The following is a 17,812-nucleotide window of genomic DNA, read 5'->3' on the forward strand; positions in this document are numbered from 1 at the left end:
ACTGCTGACAAGGATGCTTTCTATCCTCCTCCTAGAGGGAGGACACCTTCACATGGGAGATTTATTTTCAGCTTTTAGGGCAAAAGAGGGAGGTTGGAGTGTTTTTTAAGTATATATCATTTTTTTTCCCACCAGTTGTTTCTAAAGTAACTTTAATTCAAAATAATCAACATGTCACTGAGGCATATTTGGGGGCAGACTGCCCTGGGCCCCAACACTTTCTATGTGAGGGACAAATAATACCAATATTTATTTTTTTGATTGTCACTATTAATTTGCACGTACGGTTTATAGTCATCTTAATTTAATCTTAATTGACATAACAGGTATATATCAATAGAAGAAAATGTTTTAGCTTTTTAAAAGAATGATTTTACTTGGTTACTGAACATTTTCAGCAAGGCATCCACAACCCCATAGCTCAACACTCAAAATCCTTTATTAAATGCAAAACCTAGTGGGATACTTTCAAGGCAATTAAGAAACTAGGTTATCTTTACGGTACGTTGTCTCATTCTGCATCACTGCAACTGTCAGCAATGGGAGTCAAACTGTAATCATAACGCCTGTAATTCTTAAGGTGTTAATCACAGCAAATTGAATTTAAACAATTACGAAAGGTATATTGTTTTAGTATGTTTAATTCAGTGAAGAAATTAGTATTTTATCTTTACAAAACATTGCTCTACATAGCATGGAAGTTACCTGAGCTAAAAGAGCTGCCATTTCTAATGCCAGGTCCCTGTTCAGAGGAAAAAGTCCATTTACTATTTGATCATTTGTCTGATACATTAACAGCAACTTTTCTCTATCAGTCTCTCCTCGAACTTGCATTGAGAAATATAATCTGTAAAAAAAGAGGAAATTTTTTATTAAATGATATACTTACAAAAGAAGAAGGTAAAGAGAAATCCAGAGGACTGATATGGGGTTGTTCTAACAATAGTTCTCTCAGTGATACAAACTTAGATCATTACGATCTGTTGATGACCTCTATTTCCATTCTTTATAACATTTACCAGCAAACTGAGAAAAACTGCTCTGAAGCTGAGCTTGAGGGGTGCTTCTGTGCTATTTTTATGCTCTGAAATACCTTAGCTGCTACTGAGGAAGGACCTGATACCAGTGGGCTGTATAAACCCAATTCTAAAAACACTCATGGTCTTTCCTACACACCTTGGATATAACAGGGAATAGGAAATGAACGTTTCAATTAAAAATCAGTATCAAATGGTCAAATAGGGGCAGTTTTCTCCAGGAATCTAAAAGATAGTACACTATCTAAAAGTAATTGCACATTTAAATGTTTTGACTCTTTTTTGGCCACATCCTGATAAACAGCCCTAGGATCTCAAATATAGTTTACCGGCTATCATTATTACTTGTTGAAATAAGATCTGGCTTTTGTTCGCCTAGGTCTTTCTTCATCGATTCAGTGATCCTCTGTATTTAATCACTGTACTGTTTCTTTGTTCTTTTAAATTTTATTTATTTATTTGGCCGTGTTGGATCTTAGATGCATCATGCCAAATCTTCTTTTGCACCATTCAAATCTTTCCTTGTGGCACGTGGAGTCTCTTCTAGTTGCGATGTAAGGGCCCCAGCTTAGCTGCCCTGCGGCATGTGGGACCTTAGATCCCCAACCAGGGATTGAACTCGTGTCCTCTGTATCGCAAGGAAGATTCTTAACCACTGGACCACGAGGGAAGTCCTGTGCCACTTCTTTATATGAGGTTTCTAAGGCTCTGACTCCAGGCCACAGAGCAGGCAGAGAGCCCTGTAAACACTGTAAATGCTGCGGCAGTGGGGCGGGTAAGCAGCACAGTGACGCACCTTAACACTGTCATGACAACATCGAGGCAGGAAAAGAGAGACTGAGATCCGGCATCTGTCAGGTGTGTGCTCAATTAACTATAACGGGATTTCCAGCCTTTTTTCCCCATCCACTTGAAGGAGAGGACACACTATCATCAGTTACAAAATTTCTCATGGTAATTATCTCAAATAGCAAGAATGAGAGGGCAGCAGGTCAGAATCTCAGGGGAAGCATGGGGGGGTGTACTCTGAAAAGCACCTCTTCCCCATTGCTCTGATAATTCTTTCTGTTCAGAGCAGCTTAAGAATCACTGGCCTGAGCCATCATTCAGAGTGGCTTCTTGAAAAAAATAATTATCTGTGTCTGCATGATGGCAAACTGTTAACTGGTAGAAGAACATGGTTGGGTAACAGAAATAGATTCTCAATTCAAAATGATGTCAGCAAAGGGATATAGAACAAAAAGAATAAAATTTAAGATGAAAGCCCTCCTCTTCTGGCATGTGAACATTTTTGTACTTAGCATATTTCCTTCACTTGAAGTTAAGAACTATGTCTTATTCATAACTATCATGCACTAGGGTTTATTTAGCTAAGTGTAGCCACTGGAAGCTCTATACAGTCAGCAAAAACAAAACTGGGAGCTGACTGTGGCTCATATCGTGAACTCCTTATTACCAAATTCAGACTTAAATTGAAGAAAGTAGGGAAAACCACTAGACCATTCAGGTATGACCTAAATTAAATCCCTTATGATTATACAGTGGAAGTGAGAAATAGATTTAAGAGACTAGATCTGATAGACAAGGTGCCTGATGAATTATGGATGGAGGTTCGTGACATTGTACACGAGACAGGGATCAAGACCATCCCCATGGAAAAACAATGCAAAAAAGCAAAATGGCTGCCTGGGGAGTCCTTACAAATAGCTATGAAAAGAAGAGAAGTGAAAAGCAAAGGAGAAAAGGAAAGACATAAGCATCTGAATGCAGAGTTCCAAAGAATAGCAAGGAGAGATAAGAAAGTCTTCCTCAGCGATCAATGCAAAGAAATAGAGGAAAGCAACAGAATGGGAAAGACTAGAGATCTCTTCAAGAAAATTAGATACACCAAGGGAACATTTCAAGCGAAGATGGGCTCAATGAAGGACAGAAATGGTATGGACCTAAAAGAAGCAGAGATATTAAGAAGAGGTGGCAAGAATACACAGAACTGTACAAAAAAGATCTTCACGACCCAGATAATCATGATGGCGTGATCACTCACCTAGAGCCAGACATCCTGGAATGTGAAGTCAAGTGGGCCTTAGAAAGCATCACTATGAACAAAGCCAGTGGAGGAGATGGAATTCCAGTTGAGCTATTTCAAATCCTGAAAGATGATGCTGTGAAGTGCTGCACTCAATATGCCAGCAAATTTGGAAAACTCAGCAGTGGCCACAGGACTGGAAAAGGTCAGTTTTCATTCCAATCCCAAAGAAAGGCACTGCCAAAGAATGCTCAAACTACCACACAATTGCACTCATCTGACATGCTAGTAAAGTAATGCTCAAAATTCTCCAAGCCAGGCTTCAGCAATACGTGAATCGTGAACTTCCAGATGTTCAAGCTGGATTTAGAAAAGGTAGAGGAACCAGAGATCAAATTGCCAACATCTGCTGGATCATGGAAAAAGCAAGAGAGTTCCAGAAAAACATCTATTTCTGCTTTATTGACTATGCCAAAGCCTTTGACTGTGTGGATCACAATCAACTGTGGAAAATTCTTCAAGAGATGGAAATACCAGACCACCTGACCTGCCTCTTGAGAAACCTATATGCAGGTCAGGAAGCAACAGTTAGAACTGGATATGGAACAACAGACTGGTTCCAAATAGGAAAAGGAGTACGTCAAGGCTGTATATTGTCACCCTGCTTATTTAACTTATATGCAGAGTACATCACGAGAAACGCTGGGCTGGAAGAAGCACAAGCTGGAATCAAGATTGCCGGGAGAAGTATCAATAACCTCAGATATGCAGATGACACCACCCTTGTGGCAGAAAGTGAAGAGGAACTAAAAAGCCTCTTGATGAAAATGAAAGAGGAGAGTGAAAAAGTTGGCTTAAAGCTCAACATTCAGAAAACGAAGATCGTGGCATCCGGTCCCATCACTTCATGGGAAATAGATGGGGAAATAGTGGAAACAGTGTCAGACTTTATTTTGGGGGGCTCCAAAATCACTGCAGATGGTGATTGCAGCCATGAAATTAAAAGACGCTTACTCCTTGGAAGGAAAGTTATGACCAACCTAGATAGCATGTTCAAAAGCAGAGACATTACTTTGCCGCCTAAGGTCCATCTAGTCAAGGCTATGGTTTTTTCCAGCGGTCATGTATGGATGTGAGAGTTGGACTGTGAAGAAAGCTGAGCACCAAAGAATTGATGCTTTTGAACCATGGTGTTGGAGAAGACTCTTGAGAGTCCCTTGGACTGCAAGGAGATCCAACCAGTCTATCCTAAATGAGATTAGTCCTGGGTGTTCATTGGAAGCACTGATGCTGAAGCTGAAACGCCAGTACTTTGGCCACCTGATGCGAAGAGCTGACTCATTGGAAAAGACCCTGATGCTGGGAGGGATTGGGGGCAGGAGGAGAAGGGGACGACAGAGGATGAGATGGCTGGATGGCATCACCGACTCGATGGACATGAGTCTGGGTGAACTCCGAGAGTTGGTGATGGACAGGGAGCCCTGGTGTGCTGTGATTCATGGGGTCGCAAAGAGTCGGACATGACTGAGCAAGCGAACTGAACTGAACTGAGCCATTGGAAGGTTCTTGGTTAAAGTTTGAATTGCTAATACAATAGGAGGGAAAAAAGAACCAAATGTTCAAACGGCTACAGACAAGAAGAGCTAAAGTGCATCTTCTATCATTTCTGGCATGCCAGGAAGACTGCACCTGGGAAGGGAATATGAAGCACTATAGGCACAGAAGAGAAAAACAATTCCAGACACACATACAGGGACACAACTTGTAGGAATCATAGGCTCAAGCCCCTAACGGAACAGTGTGGGCTCCAACAACTACACAGGGATTTGGAGAGAATGTGGAGAGGAACTAACGAGTCCCCAGAATGATAAACAAGTCAGAAAATCAAACCCACAGATCTTGAATAGGAAAGGCCCCAGGGAACCCGACCTGAGTCTGTCTCAATATGACTAGCTTCCGACTGCTCCCCAACCCTGAGGGGGTCTGAGGCAGAGAAGTGGGGCTTCTGTCACAGCAGGAGGGCACACATGCCCGACAGGGGCATTCCCAAATGTCCTCACTTGACATCGAGGAAACTGAATACTGTGTGATGGGAACCACATCACTGTGTGGACCAGTGTCAGCAAACACACACCACCCCAATGGCGCAGAGCTCTCCCAGTACTGCTGGGTACTCCTGTAGCCAGCCTCCAGCCAGCTCCAGTCCTCAGAGCATGTATTTCCTATTGCCTTTCTCATCACCACGTAAACCTACTGAGGAAGCAGCTTGCCTTCACGCTCCCTTCACTCGTCTGTCCACCATGGCCTGCTGATAACACTACAAAACCTGCAATTGTGACCGGCCCCGCCTTCCCTGTTCTCCGGCCTCTACGGCCACCACCTCTAGTCCTGCGCTCAGGAGTCATCATTCTGCTCCCACAACATCTTGCACACAGACATGTGATATTCACAGTGAGAGCGAATATCATTGGGGCATCTACTGTGTAAGCAGGCCCTGATCCAACTGCTTTACATCTGCTAACATTTAGTCCTTCAGGTGACCCTAAGCAGGTACTGTTTTCATCTCCATTTCACGTCAAGGGGACCTGAGGCCCAGAGACGGTGAGTGACTTGTTCATGGCCACAGAGCGAGTGGGGGAGCCAGGATGCTAATCCAGCAGTTTCTCTGCAGAGGCCATGTTCTTCACTGCTCCACTAGAGTGTGACTGCCACAGCAGTAGTCACATTACTAAGAATTCATGTCTTACATGAGCTGTAAGGGTCTAGAAGGCAGGAAACATCCACTCACCTTTGAATCTCTAGGGCTTCAATGAGACTTGGCACTGGCAGACACTGGACAGATGTTTATGGCATGAATGGATAAATGAATGGTGGTGAGAATTGAAAAATATGGAAATTATTTGCCAGAAAAACCTTGAAAAACCCTTCTGTAGCCTTGGGTAAATGGTGTAACTCTCTAAGGCTTCAGTTTCCTCATCTATAAGATGGAGAGGATGATAATACTTACTGAGAGGTGCTGTTAGGATTAAATGAGACGATGCATATAAAGAGCTCTGCACAGGGCCTGGTATATGGTTAAGTGCTCAATAAATATTGGTGGTAGTTATTATTACTACTACTATGATGATGATTCTTCTCTAGAGGTCTTTAGACTCACAAGAGTCTGTTCGTACAGGAAGCTTTTTTTTTTGGTGTGAACACAGCTGGAAGAAATGGGATAAACTAGGTGACCTGCCAAGAGGCTTCTCGGTTTAGGATTTAATATACATGCTCTCACAGTGCACTAAGGTGGCAGAGATGGGAACCTTAAACTATGCTCCAGAAAATGATAACAACACAGAATTACTGATAATAAACTTCTGTTTCAAAGAGGGGATAAAGAAGAGCTGTTCTCTGCAGGGAAAGACTCTTGCCAGCTTAGTTTTGTTAAAAACATGCCTTGATTTTGGAATTTCAAATAGACAAATAATTTAAACCAAATTAAATAAGTGTTTTATTAATAAATATGAATAGAATTTAAACATTACCAAATAGTTTTATTACCAAAGAGTTTTCCAAATGAGAACAAGTTCAAAACCTATTAATTAGATCTTTAGCCTCTAATCTAAATAATTAAAATTCTACAAATTACTAAACATAAATAAAAATTCCATGATAAAGAGAGGTGGTGCTTTAGTTTTGCTTAGCACAGTGGTGCTTGACAGATGAAAATTAAGTCTGTAGCTGTGTGGTAGGTCACAGCCAGTTCCCCTCCTAACTGTGTCACTGGGCATTAGGGCTTATTTCCTAAGCTATTTATACACATATGCAAAGCATGATCACATTTAGAAACAGTACTTACTCATAGCTGTGGCTACCCAGCCATTTCAGATTCCTGTTAAAAATTAAACCTTATAGTTGAGTTGCTTTTCTTCTGATGTCAAAGATACTGTCATGAAATTGTATTTTTTTTGCTAACAAGGCAATGTGTTATTCATGACTGCTTTTGTCCTTCCTGGTGGAGTTTGCTAGAGCTGGCACATTATTCTTATGTCTCTTTCAGACCACTTTTCTCCATCTCATCCATTTCATTTTGGTTCCAACTGTGGCCATCATAGTCAAAATCAGTATGTATTCAGCATTCATAAGACATGCATTATTAGCAACAGTCTTAGACATGGACTTAATTCCATTTAGTGCCAATAAAACCAAATGAGAATTCCTGAACCTCTTCTAAGTACATAAAAAAACCAAGCAGGTCAGGTCCAGGAGCTGGCTTCCTTCCACAAAAGATACAGGCAGCAACATGACCTCTGGATCAGTGCTTCTCCAAACTTAGCATGAGTAAGAATCACCTGAAGAATTGTTAAAACACAGACTCCAGGGCCTTTTCCCCAGAGATTCTAGTTCAATAGGTCTGAAGTGAGACCAAATAATGGGCATTTCGATGTGTTTCCATGTGATACTGAAGCTGCAGATCCGGGACCCACACTTTGAGAATCACTGCTCCCAGCGACCACAGAACTAAAACAATCATCTAAAAGGTCCATAACTTCCAGCTGTTGTTTCGTGCCAGTCACCAAAGGGCCAGAGTGGAAACTGGTTCCTCCAGGACTAGAGCCTGTTCGATTTCTACTACCTAAGTAATCCTGCATATCTCTAGGAGCACGGGATTTTAAAACCTTAGATACCAAAGCTCAACAGTCACTGTCTCATTACCCAGAACTCTTGTGAATCACTCAGCTCATGAATCCCTGAACAGAGAAGCTCTAGTGGCTCCTGTGCTAAGTCGCTTCAGTGACGCCCAGCTCTCTGCGACCCTATGGACCTTAGCCAGCCAGGCTCCTCTGTCCATGGGGTTGTCTAGGCAAGAATACTGGAGTGGGTTGCCATTCTCTTCTCCAGGGGATCTTCCTGACCCAAGGATTGAACCTGTATTTCTTAGGTCTCCTGCACCAGCAGGCGGGTTCTTTATTACTACCACCACCTGGACCTTTTATTCAGATCAAACGAGTCTGTTCAAACAGTGGTGGCCTTTTAGTGGCCGAGTGTATGAGAGGAATCCACAGTATGAATGCATAATATTTATTTAACCATTCTCCTACTAATAAACATGCGTCCCTTAACACATTTATTTTTCACTGTTATAAAAACTACTGGAATACTCTTGCCCACTTACGTGGGTATTTCTCTGGGATAAATCATCAGAAAAAGCGATCCTGAACTGGATCAAAGGCTGTTACATTCTTTCTGTTATACAGTACCTTTACTTCTTACATCCCAATATCAGAGCTAGGAACATATTCCAAAAGTAGGCCTCTAAAAATTTTAAAGGCAAGACTACAGCAATAATTCCACCAGGCTCTTACTCTGATATCTTAGATCCCTTATTTTATGAAGTGTAAGAGTCAAATAAAAGAAGCAAAATACAGTTTTTGTTTTTGTTGTTATTGTACAGTTAATATGACCTGGTCGGTGAACACTGTTTATTAAATACTACCTTCTGCTCATACATGGAAGAAAAGAAGTTAAAAAAAAAAAAAGAATAAAGAAAACCCTAGTTTCTGACCATATGCTAAAGTCTATTAAAACTGTACCTGTTATGGGATTCTCTGGTGGTCGAGTGGTTAAGAATCCGCCCACCAATGCCGGATACACAGCTGTGAACGCTGGTCTGGGAAGATCCCACGTGTCAAGAGGCAACTAAGCCCAAGCACCGCAACTACTGAGCCCATGTGCTCTAGAGCCCGTGCTCTGCAGCAGCAGAAGCCAACACAATGAGAAACCCATGTATCGTAACTAGAGAGCGGCCCCCGCTTGCTGCAGCGAGAGAAAGTCCTTGCAGAGCAACAAAGACCTGGCACAGCCAAAAATAAATAAATAAATACTAAAGTAAATTTTATTTGTTGAGGAAGTATGTGCTCCAGTCCTACCAGCTCTTTCCCAGTTCCTGAAACACTGCTCAGCCTCCCTCTACAGGCTTTGTACATCCTTTTCCACCCGTTTCAATGCTTTCACTCTCAGCCTCCTTCTGACCTTGATATAAGCATCATTTCCTCAAAGAAGCCTCCCAAAGTTTCCAGTCTAAGACAGGATTCTTGTTAAGTGCTCTCACACAGCCATGCACTTTTCTTTCAGAGAAAAATTAGCAACCATCTTCCTCACTAGCCTGCAAATTCCTGAAGATCAGGGATTGTGTGTGTGTTTATTATCATTTCATCAAAAGCATCCAGCTAAGCGCTGGGCTTATAGATGAAGCTCAATAAATACAGAGGAAGAGAGAATATGAAAGAATAAGAATGAATGAATACAAACATACCACTTCTAAAAGATTTGGGTAAACAAACGATTCTTATTACAGATCTGTAGTAGGATATTTGAATATTCAGTCTTATGGGAAAAATGTAGTATTAGTGTTAAAGGAAATTTTGAAAATGAAAAACTGTATCAACTACCCTAAGAGAGCAACTACTTTTCTCCTTATAGTTTTCTTCTAATCTTTGTCCAAATACATATTTTTATAAAATATAATTATTCATGATATTAAAAGACTATAATTAGAGACAAAATTTTAGGTGACAGTTTCTTCCTACAGAAATAGAGCTACCATTTTAGGAAAACATATAAATAAATATAACTTTTAAGGCTATTAGACAGGAAACTAAATTTTAGGTGCATGATTTGAAAATAAGTGTATACTCTTACTTTGGCACTTGGCGATGGTATTACACACCTGTTTTTATAAGTGAGACGCACAGTTCTCGTACCTTCCCATTTCCCAGGCTGCTGTTCTTTAGAAGCCTGTTCCCATTTAGAGATAATGTCACAAATCTAGAAGGGAAGTAGAAAATGGAGATTCATAATGTTTTTCACATCGGGTATTTTTTGAAGACAAGCATGTCTGTAGACTGAAAATTTTCAATTAATGCAATCAAACCAAATGGACTGAAGCTTTCTGTTTGAAGCTTCTGCAGCTCTGAGTTTAGAATTTAATTATAAATCACTCTATGGTCCTCTTATCCTTTTGGACACACATTAACTTTGGACTATGGCCATGAATTTTTTACTCAAAAAGGAAACTTAATGAAGGATTGCATGAGACTGGAAACAAGAAGATTCCAGGAATTTTTTCAAGATTCAGTCACTGAAAAGCAACTTTTTCACCTTCTGAGTTTAAAAAGATTGGAATAACTGAAGTTATACCAAAGAAATCTGAAATATAATGTTAAGGTTCTTGGGGACAGAACAAAAATTCTTCAGGTACAAGATAAATTTAAAAAATCTTGTCATTTACAGAATTATAAATAAAAGTTTTTAAAATTATGGGGTAAGCAATTATTCACCAAAGCCCCTAATATTTACTCAGCTCAAGTCAACCAAACATACTAGCTTATCTTCTTGATCGATTATTAAAAGTATTCAAGGAATGTCTGTCTCAAAAATTTACATTTAGAAATGTTGATCTGAACAGGATATACTTGAAACTACAAAGAAAAAGACATTCATTTATCTAGATGCCTCAAAATGCCTCTGAAGAAACAAGTGGGAGTGGGGTGGAAATCCTATCTTCTGACCAGCACTCCTAAGGAACTAAGTATGAGTTTTAACATATTGCATATTTAACCTATGAAGATCCACAGATCATTCTGCAAATGGAGCTGGGCTTTGGGAGTGAAATGAAAGTACTGATGTTTTATATGCTCTAAACTCATGGGTACATCCCTTGCTTTGCCCCAGATATTTCATCTCCAAATCAGAGAAGTGCCTTTATTCCATAACAAGGTACTTATTCCCAAGAGCAATAAGGACCATGTCAAGTAAGAGGATCCAGACCTGGTTCCAGCTATTTGATTTGCCATACATTATTTTTCATTCTAGGCCTCAGTTTCCTCATTTGCAAAATAAGTGGGTTATTTCTCTAAGGTTCCTTATGATTCTATATCCTGTTTTTAATCATTGCCATCGCTAGATGGAAACTTCATTAAAGCTATTTTACTATGACCTAGAAAACATTTTTAAAGAATATTCCAATTCTCTATCTTTGCTCATGATCTTCCCTATGTCTGGAATTGCTTCTTTTTTCCACAGGTGCATTTTCTTGTGTGTGTTAGTTGCTCAGTCATGTCTGACTCCTTGCAACCCCATGGACTGAAGCCCGTCAGGCTCTTCAGTCCATGGGATTCTCCAGGCAAGAATACTGGAGTGGGTTGCCATTTCCTTCTCTAGGGGATCTCCCCAACCCAGGGACCAAACCTGGGTCTCCCACATTGTGGGCAGTTTCTTTACCATCTGAGCCACCAGGGAAGCCTGGTGCATTTTCTACCAGTCAAAGTCCAGCTGAGCTCTTCCCTAATTTCCACTGAATGTAATCCTTTCCTCTGTAGAATGTTCACATTCTTAAACTATTTATCATTTTCAATTTTAAGGTTATCAGTGTATAAGGCTACTCTTCCCTAAGTGGATTAGAAGTTCACTCTGCACAGGAAATATTTCTGTTCCTTCTTTATATTCCCCAAAGGGTCTGCTCCAGCTCCTGGGACACAATGTGTGTGCGTGAGTGCGCAGTCGTGTCCAACTTTTGGCAACCCTATGGACTGTAGCCTGCCAGGCTCCTTTGTCTGTAGAATTTTCCTGGCAAGAATACTGGAGCGGGTTGTCATTTACTACTCCAGAGGATCTTCCTGACCCAGAGATCAAACCTATATCTCTTGTGTCCCCTGCATTGACAGGCAGATTCTTCTCCACTGTGCTACCCAGGAAGCCCCAGGACACAATATACAGTTAAATGGATACTGCTGAGTGAATGAATAAAATGGAAAACCATTTTATTAGAGCTTCCATACCTCCACTCTTTCTACCTTAATGTTTAGGGTATTATTACTATTATTAACCCTCTTCCTCTCTTTAACACATAGGATGTGTGTGTGTGAGGGGTTTCCCTGGTGGCTCAGTGGTAAAAAAATCTGCCTGCCAATGCAGGAGACGTGGGTTTGATCTCTGGGTCGGGAATACCCCCTGCAGTAGGAAATGGCAACCCACTCCAGTATTCTTGCCTGGAAAATTCCATGGACAGAAGAGCCTGGTGGGTTCTATGGGGTCACAGAAAGTCAGACATGACTTAGCAATTAAACAACAGTAACAATGTATGTGTGTACAGATTTTATTCAGAATTCCTTGGCTTCAACAAAGTCCAACAATATTTTTTTATTATGAAGATCAGATTGCTTATATTTTTGGAAAATTCTTGAACTAAACTTTTTGCAAATAGCAGAATAACTTCTTTGCTGTTTCCTTGGTCTGCCTCCTTAAAAGGAGTTGGTTTTACCTTGATGTTTCCTTGAAGACAATGCTCTAAATCCCGGCCGGAAGGATCATCTGTGAACAATGCAAATCCAGACTGTGCTGGCTTCCTCATCCCTGTATCTTGGTTCAAAGTATTCAAAAACTCTTCCACTGTGGTGGATGCATCAAATCCAACTACCTAAACAGAAACAACATAGTCCTTCTCTTAAAAGGTACACACATTTCAAACCTAGATTTCAGGGGGGAAACAGGGCATACCTGATGCATGATTAATGATAACATATATTTATCTAGGTGCTTTAACTTTTTTTTAAAGTTCCACTGGAGAAAATTAATGTCATTAGTCATTAGCCTGACATAAGAATTCCTGGCTTCAGCCAACAGACGTGAATTCAAAATAGAAAGATCATTTGACAGCTATAAACTTCTCACAGAGATATTATGCTGGCCCATTAAGAACCACAGAACAGTATGTAATCTTTAAACAAAGGGGAAAAAAACAAAAAAGAAATACATTTAAACATATGAACACTTTTAAGCATTTCATTTTTGTTTCTGTAATATGCAGTTAAGTATCTGAATTCCATGATAAAAGGTTTAGAGCTACACAGACTAATTGCCAGCTTTGGAATATGTTTGCTTCCGTTAATAGGCAATCACCTAGATGTGAGTTGGAAGGGCCTGGACAGTTTTCCCAGAGAATTTCTAAGATGTGGAGACTTTAAAGGGACCAAACCTGTACACACCCCATGTCAGTGATCATTTCCTCACCTAGCTGGTACACTGCTGGGGGAAGCCCTCAACTGAAGTACTTTTGCTTTTCTCCATCGGAATTATAATGGTAATGAAAATCCTCCCTTATTTCATTCAATATGGATTTTTAGTGTGCATCCTTTTTTAGCAAAACTGTTTCAAAACTCAACTTTCCTGACAGGAAATCTAATATATTTGCATGTTTATCACTGCCAGCTGCTGACAGAAGTAGGGTGACAGTCACCTCTCAACACCACAGAAGTTATACACAGGATTCTGGGCTAAGCACGTGTTCACTGGGTAGAAGGTCTGATCTACCTGATATATTCCATTCATGAAGTGCACAGGGATACTGAAGGGCAAAGAATGATGATATGGGTTTCGAAGAAGGGTGGAGAGAATCTCCATTCTTGAGGGTCTTGCTTCTCGATCTCCATTCTGTTGTGTTCTTTCTACACATCTCTGGCAGTAAATGGCATATTTTCCAAATTCTGTCCTATAATACAAAACTTAAAACCTAAGAATAAATTTAACTAAGATATATGAAACCATTAGAAACTTTCCTTGGTGTACATTATTACAACATATCATGCTAATGTTGACAGCATAATATCATATTATCATTATTGAATGATAATATTAACTGCTATATTAATATACATTAATATTCCCTGGTGGCGCAGACGGTAAAGCGTCTGTCTACAATGTGGGAGACCCAGGTTTGATCCCTGGGTTGGGAAGATCCCCTGGAGAAGGAAATGGCAATCCACTCCAGGACTATTGCCTGGAAAATCCCATGGACAGAGGAGCCTGGTAGGCTACAGTCCACGGGGTTGCAAAGAGTCGGACATGACTGAGCGACTTCACTATATTCTATATTCACTATAATATTTTATAATGTTAATTATCATAATCACAATAATATAAAATATAAAATATTATATAATATTGATATATATTAATACAATATTATCATTATTGAGTGATAATATTAACTGCTGTCACTTTTCTCAAATTCTATTGTCTTTACTTTCACTGACTAAACCAGACTTCCCACAAAGCAATCTTCATCATTATTGTATTATTATTATAATCACAAAATAAATTTAAAATTAGCAGACATTACATGGTCAACATATAGTGATTATATTAACAAATATAAAGAAAATAACTGTATAAAGACTAGACAGGATAACTTAAGAAGTGCACGATGAAGAGAGTTCTCTTTTGAAGAACACAGTGGTTAATGCCATTCCTGCTGAGCAAGATAAGAAAATATCTTCAAATAAAAATGTATTTTCCCTGGAACTTCCCTGGTGGTCCAGTGGCTAAGATCTGCGCTCCCAATGCATGGGGTCCAGGTTTGATGTGGTCAGGGGACTAGATCCTACATGCCATAGCTAAGAGCTGGCTCAGCCAAATAAATAAATAAATATTCCTTCTTTACAAAACATGTACTTCTTTAAAAATGTTAAGTCTTAAACAAATCCGCTGGGGTTTATAAATCCAGTAAAAGCTGGATAGAGATCTTATTTGTCCTTATTTGTTACATATAATTTTCATTTCACTTATAAAAGCAGATTGATAATGTACCTAAATATATATGCATTCAAGTGCCTTTTAGGTGGGCTTTAAAATCTCATCTTTGTAGGGGGCAGGTGGTTCTCAGTGACTACCATTGTAATCACATGACCTTGATGACAGAGTCTCCAAAAATATATTATGAGCTGAAAGATATTTTCCTACTGCTTCCAAGCTGTTTTTTCATTTCATTGTTTGTTTGAGTCCCAGAGTCTATTTAAACAACCTAATATGAACCTCTTGGACAAAATGATCCCAATCACCCTTGGCTGGGCACCCTAGGCCCCACTGTAAGAAAGTAATTCTAATAGTGAATTGGAAAAGTCTTTTTCAAAGGAGTAAAAATTCTGAGCTAATTCAAATACATACAATTATAAAAGGTGGGAAAACTATCAGAGAAGTCTTCTACACAAAAGAATTAAATGTGAAGAAAATAGTAACAGAAAAAATAAGGAAACAAAATAGTTGCTTTTATTGGATGAACACCCATTAATGATAAGACATTCATACTTGAAATGTACATAGACTTTTAACTTAAAATATTCTTTGTCAGCTTTTCAAGCTTTTAGTGCAACCTTCCGTAAGAGATTTAACATAACAAAGGAAATATCTTTCTAGCTCTACATAAATGATAACCAAAGGCTTCCTGTATCAACATTTGTTTCACACATTCTTCCACAAATGTACCTGGCAGGTTACTAAATACCTATGATTTATTGCAGACACAGAGGCCACATGAATGGTGCAGCTGGCTAGAACTCTGCGTACCTGGAATCTGCATTTCTCTTTAGGTGGAGCCTGAGGAGCCACAGGAAAGGATGATGGGGAAGGAAGAGCCCAACACAGAGCGCCAAGAGTTGCCAGCCCTGGACAAAGAGAAGCATCACAGGTTAGACCCCACGTGGTCATCAGAGGTCTAAGTCAGGGAGAGTGTGACCGAGAGAGGAGGTGAGAGTGAAGGGATGATCATAGTCTTTCTTGATCCCAAAATGTTTTTGCTTTTTTCCACATAGACATCATCTCCTTACAGCATTTATAATACATAAAAGCATAAAAGCTTCATACTGGGGCAGAACCATAGTCCATCTAGTTACGTATTCAGTTCTCTACAACTGGGGGATCAGAGGATATCACATAGTAATCCTTTTTGATATTCACAGAAGGTTAGGGAAACTGTTCCCTTTTGTTCATTTCTGTGTTAACTCCTTCACTGAAATATAAGTAATTGCACTAAGAAAGGGCAAACTGAAAAGTAGAAAAAAAATAATTTATACAAAAAGCAAAACCGATCTACCTATACATACACACATACATAGCTAAACAAGGGACAAGCATAAAAGTATTAACAGAGGTATCTCTAGGTAATAGAGTTATATATGACTTTTATTATTCTCTTGCTCTGGTCTGTATTCTATTTTATATCTTAATTTTTTAAATTAAGTAACTATAATTTCAATATTTTTTTTTAATGTCATACAAAAAAAGGGAAGGGGGAAAGGCCTTGCCCTTGAAGAATTACGATCTAGGAGAAGACTCTATAATACAGCATCACTAATACACTGTAATAATGTTTTTAAGTATAACCAATGGACGGAATGATTACTGATGCAGGAGTCAGGAAAGAATCTATGGGAGGGATGTTGCTTGGGCTCGACTGTGAGGTCCACAGGTAGGAAGAATGCAGAGGGATCTGGATTGCCAGGTGAAGGATGATGCAAAGGCAGGGTTGTTCGAAGAATAAGGAGAGTTTATTCATTCACTGTATCCTACAGACAGGATGTATAAAATGAAGTGGAGAGAGAGGAGGCCACTGGAGCCAGATTATGAACGGCCCCTGATAGACATGAAGCTTAAGTTTCAGAAACTTGCTCAAGCACAGGTCCCGTCCAAATCCCTGGGACAGGCCCTATGTGCTGTCACAGTCATACGACATGCTCATTTGTTCTTTTAAAATTTGTAAAAGTAATAAATTTTGTATTCTTTTTCCTAGTATTCACTGCACAAGTTTCAAGTCCCACAACCTAGATCCACTCCCGAGAGTCTAGGGTAAGAAATTTCTATTTTATCCTGTGATTGACAGGGAGTCAGTAAGCAGAGATTAAAAGAAGCATTCATTGAAGAGTAAACACAAGTGACTAAAACCCTCCTGAAAATAAATCTGACTGTAATAATTAAGGAAATGTATACAAAGTCAATAGTGAAGTACTACTTTTTACCTGGAAAGAAATTAACAGAAGAATTACACTGAATATTGCTGAAGATATGGAAAATTCTAGAAGTGGACACAATGAAATTCACTGGACTTGCATACAAAATTTAGGTTCAAAGATGTCTACTATAGTGGTATTTATTATAGGAAAAGTAATTGGAAAAACCCAAACGTATAGCAGTTGATATTAATGCAACTAGTATTAATGTTTTGAAGACTGCTAAAGGCTATCGGGGAAATGATTATGTTTTATAGTTTTTAAAAAGTATATGCACACTGTAATGTTGGTAATGTGAAAAACTGTGAGTGTATAAATATCCACATATATACATTTATACATAGACTATAGAAACTGAAAGGATATACATCAAAATTGTAATAGTTGGTTTTCCATTTCATACTTTTTGTATTTTCCAAATGTCTATATTGAATATGTATTATACTTACAATCAGGAAAACAACATCATTCAGAATTGCGTGTGTATGTATCAACACATACCTGCAGTGGTCCTGGTTGATTCTGCGGCTGTCTCCATCTTGTCTGTTTAATAAGCTGACAGCAAATTTCATTCTGTAGCTCAGGATGTGTCAGACAGATTTGCAAAGCACTTTGGGCTAGAGATATGTGGTAATCAATTGCAGGAGAGTCGACTGCCGCATTTATAAAAAGTTGGCAGGTCTGAATTAAATGAAAAAGATATACTCAGGGTGAGAAATGATAAGATTTATTCTGCATGAAATATATTGATTCTCTTACTAGCAAAAGTTTTTGTTTAAAAGGATGGAAAAGATATATTGTGATAACATTAATCAAAAGAAATCTGGAGTAGTGACATTAATATCAGACAAAGTAGATTTCTGGGCAAGGAATTATGCCAGAGACAAAGAGCGTCATTTTATAAAGAAAAATGGGTCAGCTTATCT

General features: G+C 39.2%; 1 protein-coding gene across 1 annotated transcript in view; it reads right to left on the reverse strand.

Annotated features, from left to right (window-relative positions):
- Window positions 1-17,812, reverse strand: part of PLEKHH2 (pleckstrin homology, MyTH4 and FERM domain containing H2) — an 89,830-nt gene that overhangs the window by 12,832 nt on the left and 59,186 nt on the right. The window contains exons 19-24 of the mRNA XM_068977880.1: window positions 17,388-17,567; window positions 15,448-15,545; window positions 13,417-13,594; window positions 12,368-12,523; window positions 9,776-9,873; window positions 706-847 (exon numbers count right to left, since the gene is read on the reverse strand). Of these exons, the coding sequence (XP_068833981.1) occupies window positions 706-847; window positions 9,776-9,873; window positions 12,368-12,523; window positions 13,417-13,594; window positions 15,448-15,545; window positions 17,388-17,567 (852 nt within the window). The remainder of the gene's footprint in view (window positions 1-705; window positions 848-9,775; window positions 9,874-12,367; window positions 12,524-13,416; window positions 13,595-15,447; window positions 15,546-17,387; window positions 17,568-17,812) is intronic.

This window comes from Capricornis sumatraensis, chromosome 1 (genome assembly GCF_032405125.1).
Source record: "Capricornis sumatraensis isolate serow.1 chromosome 1, serow.2, whole genome shotgun sequence".
In the NCBI taxonomy this organism is placed as follows: Eukaryota; Metazoa; Chordata; class Mammalia; order Artiodactyla; family Bovidae; genus Capricornis; species Capricornis sumatraensis.